Genomic DNA, 12,301 nt, shown 5'->3' with positions numbered 1-12,301 from the left:
AATATGTAGAAGAATACGTATCGGCCTAAACTGAGGGAAAAATGTTTTTTATATATTTTTGGGGGATATTTATTATAGCAAAAAGTAAAAAAAAAAAAAAAAATTTTCTAAATTGTCGCTCTATTTTTGTTTATAGCGCAAAAAATTAAAACCGCAGAGGTCATCAAATACCACCAAAAGAAAGCTCTATTTGTGTGAAAAAAGGACACCAATTTTGTTTGGGAGCCACGTCACACGTCCACGCAATTATCAGTTAAAGCAACGCAGTGCCGAATCGCAAAAAGGGGCCAGGTCCTTAAGCTGCATAATGGTCCAGGGCTTAAGTGGTTAAATGCAGGGCTGTTTTAATGACAGGGCACACCTTGGCACTGCCCAGGGGCCCCTGCTGCATGGGGGGCCCCTGCCCTTTCCCCAAAGCAGATGATCCTTGAGCCCGGGCTGCCCTTCTACATCCCAGATATCCCCCCCAGCACTCTGACCCCTCTACACCCTAGATATCCCCTACCTCCTACTTACTTGATTTCTGTTTACCTGCACTGTCTCCATCGTAGGGGCCCCCAGAGCATTACTTTGCCCAGGGGCCCATGATGCTATAAAGACGGCCCTGGTTAAATGGTCTCTCAGTCTGGTTCAGTAGGAATCACAATCATGGGAAAGACTGCTGACCTGACAGTTGTGCAGAAAACCATCATTCATAAGGAGGGAAAGCCTTTAAAGGTAATTGCAAATAAAGTTGGAGGTTCCTAAAGTGCTGTATCAAAGCACATTAATAGAAAGTTATGTGGATGGGAAAAGTGTGGAAGAAAAAGGTGCACAAACAGCAGGGATGACCACAGCCTGGAGATGATTGTCAGGAAAAGCCCATTCAAAAGTATTGGGGACTTTCACAAGGAGTGGACTGAGGCTGGAGTCAGTGCATCAAGAGCCACCACACACAGACGGATCCTGGACATGGGCTTCAAATGTCGTATTCCTCTTGTCAAGCCACTCCTGGACAACAAACTACGTCAGAAGCGTCTTACTTGGGCTAAAGAAAAACACACCTGGTCTGTTGCTTAGTGGTCCAAAGTTCTCTTTTCTGATAAGAGCAAATTTTGCATCTGATTTGGAAACCAAGGACCAGAGTATGGAGGAAGAATGGAGAGGCACACACTGCCAGATGCTTGAAGTCCAGTGTGAAGTTTCCACAGTCTGTGTTGATTTGGGGAGCCATGTCATCTGCTGGTGTTGGTCCACTGTGCTTCATTAAGTCCAGGGTCACCGCAGCCATCTACCAGGAGATTTTGGAGCACTTCACACTTCCTTCCGCAGATGAGCTCTATGGGAATGCTGACTTCATTTTCCAGCAGGACTTGGCACCTACCCACACTGCCAATAGCACCAAAACCTGGTTAAATGACCGTGGGATTACTGTACTTAATTGGCCAGCAAACTCGCCTGACCAGAACCCCATAGAGAATCTATGGGGCATTACCAAGAGAAAGATGAGATATGAGACCAAACAATGCAGAAGAGCTGAAGGCCGCTATTGAAGCATCCTGGTCTTCCATAACACCTCAGCAGTGCCACAGGCTGATAGCTTCCATAAAAAAGAAAATTAAAGCTGCGCCACTAAACAGAATTGAGAATAAAAAGTCCACTGAAACTCAAATAAGTAAAGTCCCAATGTGCACACAAATGGTCAATTCTGAAGATAAAATCCTCCAAAACTTCAACACCACCATGACATCAAATGTGTTTTCACACTGAAGTGAAGACCCACCACCAGTGCTTTAACTGGGCCGGAAACGCGGCGGTACTCAGTACCGCCACTTCCAAAAATGGCCCTGGAGAGTACCAGCACCTCTCCGTGCGCCCAGTACGTGGGTTTCCCGTACCGGAACGCAGCCCCAGGCCAGGAATATGATGATCAGTGGCGGAACTACCGCCATAGCGACCCACGCGGGCGCTATGGGGCCCGCAGCCGAGTGGGGCCCGCTGATGGGGAGGCAGATCGGTGCGCTTTGACAGTTACAGAACCGATGCTGTGTATCTCTCCCTCCTGTCGGCATCATTTCTGTAACTGTCACAGCGCACCGATCTGCCTCCCTGTTCTAGCCACATGTGATCCTCCTATAGGTGCCTGGTCTCCCCCCAGTGCTGCCTGCTTTCCTCTCCCTAAAAGCTGGGGGACACTGTGAGAGCGGGGGAGGGCTTTCCTGTCTTAATGCACAGGCACTTCTGTGAACTGCCCAGGGGTCCTAGTTGCATGGGGGGCCTTTGAAGTTTCCTCCCAGCAGGTTCGGGCAGCAGTGGTAACAGGTCTCCTCACGTTGGCTTTACAGGTCAGTTCTGGCTGTGTCTGCAATGCTCTCTCTCTCTCCCTGGCATCTTCCTCCCCTCCTCAGCCACTATCTGGCCGGCCGTCCTGCCCCCTGTCGTCCTCACACAGATCCATTCATCTTTGCCTGTCACACTGCTCCTCTCAGATGGTTGTTATCTCTCCCCCTCCCTTCCCTGACTTTTCCCTGCAGACACTTTACCTTCACACATGTGTGTGTGTGTCCCAGGATCTACAAACATTACAAATGTCTGGAACAGTGGCGGCTGGTGCTCAAAATTGGGGGGGGCGCAAAAAAAAAAAAAAATTGAAGCCTCACTGTGCCCATCACATGCAACCACTGTGCCATGCCACCAAATGCAGCCACTGTGCCATCAATTGTCACCACTGTGCCATGCCATCAAACAGCAACTGTGCCATCAATTGTCACCACTGTGCCATGCCATCAAACGCAGCTACTGTGCCATCAAACGCAGCCACTGTGCCATCAATTGTCACCACTGTGCCATGCCATCAAACGCAGTCACTGTGCCATGCCATCAAACACAGCCACTGTTCCATCAATTGTCACCACTGTGCCATGCCATCAAATGCAGCCACTGTGCCCCTCAATTGTTGCCACTGTGCCAATTGTCACCACTGTGCCCTTTAATTGTCACCACTGTGCCCCATGATGCCACTGTGCCCATTGTCACCACTGTGCCCCATGATGCCACTGTGCCCATTGTCACCACTGTGCCCCATTATGCCACTGTGCCCCATTATGCCACTGTGCCCCATGATGCCACTGTGCCCCATGATGCCACTGTGCCCATTGTCACCACTGTGCTCCATGATGCCACTGTGCCCCATGATGCCACTGTGCCAATTGTCACCTCTGTGCCCTTTGTCACCACTGTGCCACATGATGCCACTGTGCCCATTGTCGCCCCTTTCCCTGTAAAAAGCACTTACCTGAATTTATCATTTATGTTCAGTAGCTCTTTCTACAGTAGCTCTTTTTCAGGGTACTTTCTAAGGGTATTTTCATGTTCAGTATTGGGGGGGGGGGGAGCACCGGCGCCTAATAGAGTACCGGCACCTCTTTTGGCCCACTTAAAGCACTGCCCACCACCGAGTATTAAAGCCGCTTACCAGAAGGGCAAGTTCGATTAGCAATCGGCTATAGCCCAGCCACGGCCTTTAGAGACTGTAGTGGACTCACAGGGTTAAAAGTTTCCAGATCAAGCTTCCAGCGCATTCACAGGCTCATCCAGATGAACATGGATAGAGAAGAGGTGCACCAAAGCGTAATTCCATAAAAATGCATTTATTTAAAAAAGGTGTAAGGGGTACTTACAAAGCAGATAAAATCATAAGACATAAAACAAATGCCGGCTGGCATTCCTAATATTAGCACCAGTGGGTTAAAAATGAATATTAACAACATAAAATATGGATAGAGAAGAGGTGCACCATAGCGTAATTCCATAAAAACGTATTTATTTAAAAAAGGTGTAAGGGGTACTTACAAAGCAGATAAAATCATCAGACATAAAATAAATGCCGGCCGGCAACCAGCGGAGCCCTTCCTCCTTAGCATAGTGACGTCACTGCGCATCCTCCCAGATGCGTTTTCATTGAAAACAGTCTGACCTATGACGAAGCGCGTCTGGAAGGATGCGCAGTGACGTCACCACGCTAAGGAGGAAGGGCTCCGCTTGTTATTTATTTTATGTCTGATGATTTTATATGCTTTGTAAGTACCCCTTACACCTTTTTTAAATAAATACGTTTATATGGAATTACGCTATGGTGCACCTTTTCTCTATCCATATTTTATGTTGTTAATATTCATTTTTAACCCACTGGTGCTAATATTAGGAAGAAATAAGCCTTCTTCCTCTTATCACACCAGCTTCTCTCCCAGATTCTCCACCTCTGAGCTGGTGAATCAGGAAGGGAGATATTTCAGTGGAAGAGCTGTGAAATCTTCAGATCTTGGTTTATTAAACTGGCCGTTTGTGACAAAACAGCCATGTGCTGTGATGAGAAGTGAAGAACATGTTCTCTGCTCCTCTGTTTATTAAACCGGCAATGCTCTGTGATAAGCCGTGATCATCATGATCTCGGCTTATCACGGTTTATTAAACGTACACCTCAAGTGGATTTAAACCCTCCATACACCCAGTGAAGTGAACAGCCTCAGATGATACACAGAGATTAACCAAATCTCCCTACATAGGTTGTATATGTATATCTGCTGTGTTCACATTTATATTTATATACTGTTTAGAAAGTTGAGATCATATTAGGAGATGTTATCTTCCTGGTTACCACAGAGTGTGATGTCTGGGTATAAAGCCAAGATACTGATTGGAGAAAAGGCACACACCCCCTCTCCTCATAGGCAGAGACTCTCAGAGCTGTTTTGTAATAGGAGCTGCTCTCTGCTACTCTATTTTAGCAAGCTCTTTTGACAAAAGATTCAAGCTGCTTTTGTCTAAAAATTTAAAAAATATGTCAGGAGTTCTCAGGCTGAGCTATAAGACTTAACTCATTGAAAAGAGCGGTGTTGCCAACTTACCAGATTGAAATTTACTGACACAACACGCAAAATTTACTGGCACAGCCAAGTTTTTACTGGCATTTCCAAAAATTACAAAATTTAAGTTTTAAGAGTAAATTAGAGAATTTAGGCTACAAACAAATACAATATGCAATTAGCAATATGATTTAAGGTAGATAATAAGGCAAAAAAACATATTTCTTATTTTATTTTTGATATAGTAAGTAATTAGCTCAGGGACTGGCCTCAGGAGGGCAAGATTAGAATGGGCGACGCACACACATAAAATTGACTCTCACAGTGACACTGACAGCAGTGTGCAGCAGCACAGATGATGATGATACCTCACAGACACGACACGTCCCCTCTTGAGTCACAGTGACAGTCTCTCTCCAAGCAAAGTAGCCCCTCCAGTCTAAATAGCACTCGGTCCCGGTCCCAGCCTGCCTTGCTCCCATACCGTCCTCCCGCACGCAATGCTCTGGTCGCTCTGCTTGGACCTTGACACCTCAAGACATGCTCAGGCACCGCCTTCGTCAGAGCTGCCCAATCACACTGTAGCCAGGGCTGGACTGGCCTACCGGGAAACCGGGAAAATTCCCGGTAGGCTGGCTGCCTGGCTGCGCCCGAGGCCGCTGTGAGGGCAGCGGCGCCCGGAAAAAATATGGCTGCGGCCGGGCCGACATTCACCTGCGCATGTTCCGACGGTAGCCGTGCTCGGGAAAGCTCGTACCCACTCGGCAAATTCCGGAAAGGCCGGCGCATGCGCAGTGACACGATTGCGCAGATCGGCGCCATTTTTAAAAACAAAGCAGTACCACGCCGCTCAGTGAGTTCTTGTCTGGCGCGCGTGTCTGCCTCTCCTATCCCCCCTCCCCCCTCCGCAGGCTCTGACCTCCTGTCCACCCCCACATCCTCTGACATCCTGTCCAGCCCTCACGCAGCATCTGACCTCCTGTCCACCCCCCCCATAGCCTCTGACCTCCTGGAACAGCCCTCATGCAGCCTCTGCCTCCTGTCCACCATCCCCCTGCAGCCTCTGACTACCTGTCCACCCCCTGCAGGCTCTGAACACCTGTCCACCCCCCCTGCAGCCTCTGACCACCTGTCCAACCCCCCTGCAGCCTCTGACCACCAGTCCACCCCCCCTGCAGCCTCTGACCTCCTGTCCACCCCCCCTGCAGCCTCTGACCTCCTGTCCACCCCCCCTGCAGCCTCTGACCTCCTGTCCACCCCCCTGCAGCCTCTGACCTCCTGTCCACCCCCTGCAGCCTCTGACCTCCTGTCCACCCCCCTGCAGCCTCTGACCTCCTGCCCACCCCCCTGCAGCCTCTGACCACCTCCCCTGCAGCCTCTGACCACCTGTCCACCCCCCTGCAGCCTCTGAGCACCCGTCCACCCCCCCTGCAGCCTATAACCTCCTGTCCACCCCCCCTGCAGTCTCTGACCTCCTGTCCACCCCCCTGCAGCCTCTGACCACCGTCCACCCCCCCTGCAGCCTCTGACCTTCTGTCCACCCCCCCCGCAGCCTCTGACCACCTCCTGGAACAGCCCTCATGCAGCCTCTGACCTCCTGTCCACCATCCCCCTGCAGCCTCTGACTACCTGTCCACCCCCCTGCAGCCTCTGAACACCTGTCCACCCTCCCTGCAGCCTCTGACCACCTGTCCAACCCCCCTGCAGCCTCTGACCACCAGTCCACCCCCCTGCAGCCTCTGACCTCCTGTCCACCCCCCTGCAGCCTCTGACCTCCTGTCCACCCCCCCTGCAGCCTCTGACCTCCTGTCCACCCCCCCTGCAGCCTCTGACCTCCTGTCCACCCCCCCTGCAGCCTCTGACCTCCTGTCCACCCCCCTGCAGCCTCTGACCTCCTGCCCACCCCCCTGCAGCCTCTGACCACCCGTCCACCCCCCCTGAAGCCTCTGACCTCCTGTCCACCTCCCCTGCAGCCTCTGACCACCTGTCCACCCCCCCTGCAGCCTCTGACCACCGTCCACCCACCCTGCAGCCTCTGACCTTCTGTCCACCCCCCCTGCAGCCTCTGACCACCTTTCCACCCCCCCTGCAGCCTCTGACCACCGTCCACCCCCCCTGCAGCCTCTGACCTTCTGTCCACCCCCCTGCAGCCTCTGACCACCTTTCCACCCCCCCCTGCAGCCTCTGACCACCCGTCCACCCCCCCTGCAGCCTCTGACCACCTGTTCACCCCCCCTGCAGCCTCTGACCACCCGTCCACCCCCCCTGCAGCCTCTGACCACCTGTCCACCCCCCCTGCAGCCTCTGACCACCCGTCCACCCCCCCTGCAGCCTCTGACCACCTGTCCACCCCCCCTGCAGCCTCTGACCTCCTGCCCACCCCCCTGCAGCCTCTGACCACCCGTCCACCCCCCCTGAAGCCTCTGACCTCCTGTCCACCTCCCCTGCAGCCTCTGACCACCTGTCCACCCCCCCTGCAGCCTCTGACCACCGTCCACCCACCCTGCAGCCTCTGACCTTCTGTCCACCCCCCCTGCAGCCTCTGACCACCTTTCCACCCCCCCTGCAGCCTCTGACCACCGTCCACCCCCCCTGCAGCCTCTGACCTGTCCACCCCCCCTGCAGCCTCTGACCACCTTTCCACCCCCCCCCTGCAGCCTCTGACCACCCGTCCACCCCCCCTGCAGCCTCTGACCACCTGTCCACCCCCTCTGCAGCCTCTGACCTCCTGCCCACCCCCCCTGCAGCCTCTGACCAACTGTCCACCCCTCTGAAGCCTCAGACCGCCTGTCCACGCCCCCTGCAGCCTCTGTCCACCCCTGACCACCTTTCCACCCCCCTGCAGCCTCTGACCACCCGTCCACCCCCCCTGCAGCCTCTGACCACCTGTCCACCCACCCTGCAGCCGCCTGACGAGTCGTGTCCCATTCAATGCTATGGAACCATTCTAATAGGAGCGACGCAAGTCGCTCCGACTTAGAAAGAGGTTCCTGTACGACTGCGGGGACGGCTCGAGGCGACCTGCATTGACTTCTGTACAGAAGTCGTTTTGCTGGTCGCCTCTGAAGTCGTCCTTAGGACGACTTACAGAGCCGCCCCCGGAGTCGAGCCGTGGGAGTGTGAACCGGCTCTAAATGGAGATATTTGTTTTTTTCACTTTTGTTTAACGTAAACACATTGCTAATAGCTTTAGCTACATGTTTATAGCCTAAATATTGATATTTGCACCAAAAAATTCAATTTTAGGCACTTTTTTTGCAGTGTCAGTAAAAGATGTGTCTGTGCCAGTAAATTGCATGATTTTTGCCAGTAAATTGGTGCTGTTTGTAAATCCAGTCTCTCTTAGCTATATGTAATACGCTCTTCAAATGTGCTTTAAAATGTATGGTTTTCCCTTTCATGAACCAAAAAAATGATGACGTTATGATGTTGGGCTGGTATAATATTGCTGTGGGGCTGGTATGAAATTATTTCCAGGGCTGGATTTTATTCCCAGTCCGGCCCTGACTGTAGCAAGCACTCGGATGGTCTCAGCCAGCTCTGGACCAAGCCGTGTGTCACAGCCATATTTTTTACTGGCAACCTTTTATTTTTACTGGCATTTACTGGCAGGAGAAAATTGCCTGTTTTTTACTGGCTGCCAGTAAAAATACTGGCGGTTGGCAACACTGGAAAAGAGATAACAAAATACTGCAAATATATGTGCCCAGCTCAAATTTCATGAACCGGGTTTACATCCACTTTAAGGCTCCCTGCTTTTGTGGCCATCTAGTCACCGTGCGCCCCTCCTGGCATTTTAGAGTGCCCGAGAGGGACAGGTGCAGCATCCATTCCCACTGCAGGTAACCTGTCAAAGTTGGACAGAGCTGAACACTGTACCGAGGGGTACGGGGGTCTAGGGCCCTGTCCTTTTAGGGATGAAGGTCCAGAACACAGGTCTTTGGTACAGTTTTCAGCCCCATACAGCCGTAGCCTACCATAAACTTTGACAGACAGTCTGCAGCAGGGTTGGATGCTGTACCTGTCCCTCCCGGGTACACTAAAATGTCAGGGGGAACATGCTGCAGCTGGATGGCCCCATGTGCAAGGGACCTAGGTGGAAAGCTTTCATTAGTTAGTTTAAGTACATTTATATGTATTAGTGAATACTACTGTAGGGTATTTACTGAGGCATTACAGCAATTACAGCAATAAAGAACTGACTCACATTTAATACAGATATATGGACTGAGATGCTTGGATTGCATTTATGTGGTCAAGTACTGTACACGTACAATATTTAGGTCTGGGTGCACCTGTGATGCAGTCTGGTCTCTGATTGAATAAAATTGGACATGGTTTTGGATATTTACTACTTGCAGTCACATTTCACCGCTGTGTGATCAACACTCTGCCTTGTGACCACATGGGCTACCCCTGACTAACCTTGAGGCTTGGTTCACATATGCTGCTGCCATAGCTCACAGCATGGGGTCCGGTGCGTCCCTGATCACCGATTTAGGTGCTAATCAGGTCCGAATGTTTGCCTGAATTTGCACGTGAACAGGAACCAAAGATGCCCAGGGCCCCTTTTAAATGCGGACCATTGCCGCCCTGGAGCTGTGTGAAGGGGCTTCATTCAGAACTGTGTGAACCCGGCCTTACTGTGCATTCACTCACTTACTATTCACATTAAATCTTCTAAATTATGATAAATAGTAACTTGAATTAAGTATTGGTCTTAATATCTATACCTATGACATTTTGTAACATAATTAAAAAAGTAAAAAGTAAACTTTATATTTTTCAATTTACCTTAGTAATTGCAGACACTGCAAAAGTTCACTTTAAAAAATGACAGTCTCATTTACTCTCATTTATTTTATTTTTTTCTGCTTGCAGAAATCAGTTCCCACCAGGAAAACAAAACTTTTTTATTTCGTTTTAGATTTAGAGTGGGGAAGTACTGGAACCAGTTTTTATTTTGATAAAATGTCCCTTTCTGTCCTGGTGACAATAGTATTATCAGAAATTTGCAACAAAAATACAGATATAGTACAAACAAACATTTTTGGTAACTCTAAAGGAAAAGTGCAAAAGACGATTGTATAATGTATGGCTAGCCGTACCGTAGTAAGATAGTATTTTTTTTCTGCCTGTATTGGTACTACACATTTACCTTAACTTCCTGTCTGGTAAAGGTATTCTCACTAAACAGGTAGTGAGGGATCCCCAGTTGTCAATAAAAGCCCTAGATAATTCAAAAACTTTCCCACTTAAGTCAAAACTAAAACAAAAAAAATGTTTTAGTGGGAAATGCACTTTAATAATTTACAATAGTAAACCTGAGTACCTGTAAGTGCTCCAATCTGTCTTTTAGTGACTCCAGCATTCTTTCCATTTGGGGAATTCCAGGTGGTGTCACCTCTGGTGGGTCTTCCATTGTGTTTGGTGGGGCACTTGGCTTGCGATAGGAGTCATGCGATGGTTGTTCCCGATACTCCCGGTGGGTAAGATGATGATATTCGTGGTCTCTGTTATGTCCATGAATATCTTCATGCCCATGAGGATGCTCTCTCTCATGACCATGTTCTCGCTCATATCCATGATCTCTTTCATGTCCATAGTCTCTTTCATGCCTTTCTTCCCATTCATGACCATGCTCTCTCTTGTGTCCATGTTCTCTCTCATGGTGTTCCAATTCGTGGCCATGTTCTCGTTCTTGTCCTTCTTCCCATTCATGGCCATGTTCTCTTTTGTGCCCATGCTCTCGTTCATGTCCATGTCCACTTTCATGTACAAGGCTACTTTCATGTCCTAAGCCTTCTTCATGCCCATGTTCCCTTTCTTGTCCATGTTCCGCAGAATGACCAGGACCCTCTTCATGTACTCTGCTATGAGGGTACCCCTCACAACGGCTCAATTTTACAGTCAACTCCCTAATAGTCTCCCTTTGATCTAAGATAGTCTCTTTTTGGTGAACCACTGTTTCACGAAGGTGAAGAATAGTTTCTTTTGCTTCTTCCTGCATGCCTACCCAATGCCCCCCTCCACCAGAACTATGACGCTGCACATTAGATTGGCAGTCCATATCCAGAGGCATCGGAGTGCAGACAAATTTCGGTAGAGAGTATTCGCTCCAACATATGTGTAACAAGAGAGTAAAGACTGTCAGAAAAAGTGAGAAAAGCTTCATTTTTTATCAAAGACGACACTCCTCTGTAGAAGATGGAATTTATGTTCCTTTTTGACTGCCACTCAGTCTCTCAATGTTCAAGTTGTCCTTCTTAATTGACAAATGACATTCAGAGGATTTAAAAATCTGATTTGCTGTGTTTCAGGTGTCACCTCCCTCTGTAATGATGAAATCCTCTTCTGTTGTTATTTCATGCCTATCTAGTTCCAGCAGCCTGGTCTGGAAATGGTATTAGTTAGAAGGCTAATGTTCTTAAATCTGCAGAAGGCCCCACCTACAGTCTCAGTGCCCTACATGCAGCAAGAGAAGATCAAAGACTTACTTTAAACATAGCTAATAAACTCAGGAGGACTTTAAGGAGATGATGCCCTGGTAAACTAGTATTGCCCTGGAATCACTTCAAGACAGTCAGTAAAAAATCTGTTGAGTTTAATAATCAACAGATACTAGGGCTAGAATCTAGAATACCCTACCTATATATTTTTTTTACATTTAAAAGACTGGAAAATATTACATACATACATATTTAAGCTAAAAGAAGGAAGAAAAGAATAGTAACACAATTAAATACCGTAATACATTTTTCTATTACTTTTTCTTTTATTATACAATTTTAGGATTTCTTTCTATACATTAAAACAAGTTCCAAAAAATGTACAATCGTTTGTTCTTTTTAATGCAGGTATTTAATAAGGATATGTCTCAGCATTCAATACACAAGTAATTTCCAACCAAAAATTCTTAATGTCTCCTGGGAACAATGACAAAATCTCCCAGGAGACATTGCGGCATCAAGGAAGTGACGGAATACCCGCACACTACCCGATGAATCCATAAACAGGTAGCGGCCAGTAACATAAAGGATTACTAAGGTTCGCTTGCCCCTGACAGTAACTCGAGCTGGGCATCGCCGCTTAGTGAAGGATTGGCTCGGGCGGCGCGGCTGCTCTTGGGTGCTCTAGTCCTGCAAAGGGAACTGCGTTCCTGCTGTGAAAAAAGTGCAGGAACTCCGTTCCCACGCGTTCCCACAGGACTTGAGCCCTGGATCCAGACACCCATACTAAACAGCTCAGCCAAGTTCTGGGCTTTCTTGCAGACCAAACTGCAGTTGAGCAAAACAGCCTGGTCAAGATCCCATGCCAGCTTATGAATGGATAATGAAGGAACAGTAAAGTAATTTCTGCAGTGGCGGCCCTTGCATTGTAGGTGCATGGGCACTTCCCCCCTAACATCTCCGCTGCCCTCCCTATCCATGTGCCCGGCCCATTTCAGGACGCCGGAC

General features: G+C 49.1%; 1 protein-coding gene across 1 annotated transcript in view; it reads right to left on the bottom strand.

Annotated features, from left to right (window-relative positions):
• The window catches only part of LOC120915309 (neuronal pentraxin-1-like), a 45,768-nt gene extending 34,524 nt beyond the window's left edge, over nt 1-11,244 (bottom strand). The window contains exon 1 of the mRNA XM_040325690.1: nt 10,177-11,244. Within this exon, the coding sequence (XP_040181624.1) occupies nt 10,177-11,019 (843 nt within the window). The 5' untranslated portion in view covers nt 11,020-11,244. The remainder of the gene's footprint in view (nt 1-10,176) is intronic.
• Nucleotides 11,245-12,301: the final 1,057 nt, after the last annotated feature.

Source organism: Rana temporaria, chromosome 10 (assembly GCF_905171775.1).
Source record: "Rana temporaria chromosome 10, aRanTem1.1, whole genome shotgun sequence".
NCBI classification, from domain to species: domain Eukaryota; kingdom Metazoa; phylum Chordata; class Amphibia; order Anura; family Ranidae; genus Rana; species Rana temporaria.
This window is presented reverse-complemented; position numbering and strand designations above follow the sequence as displayed.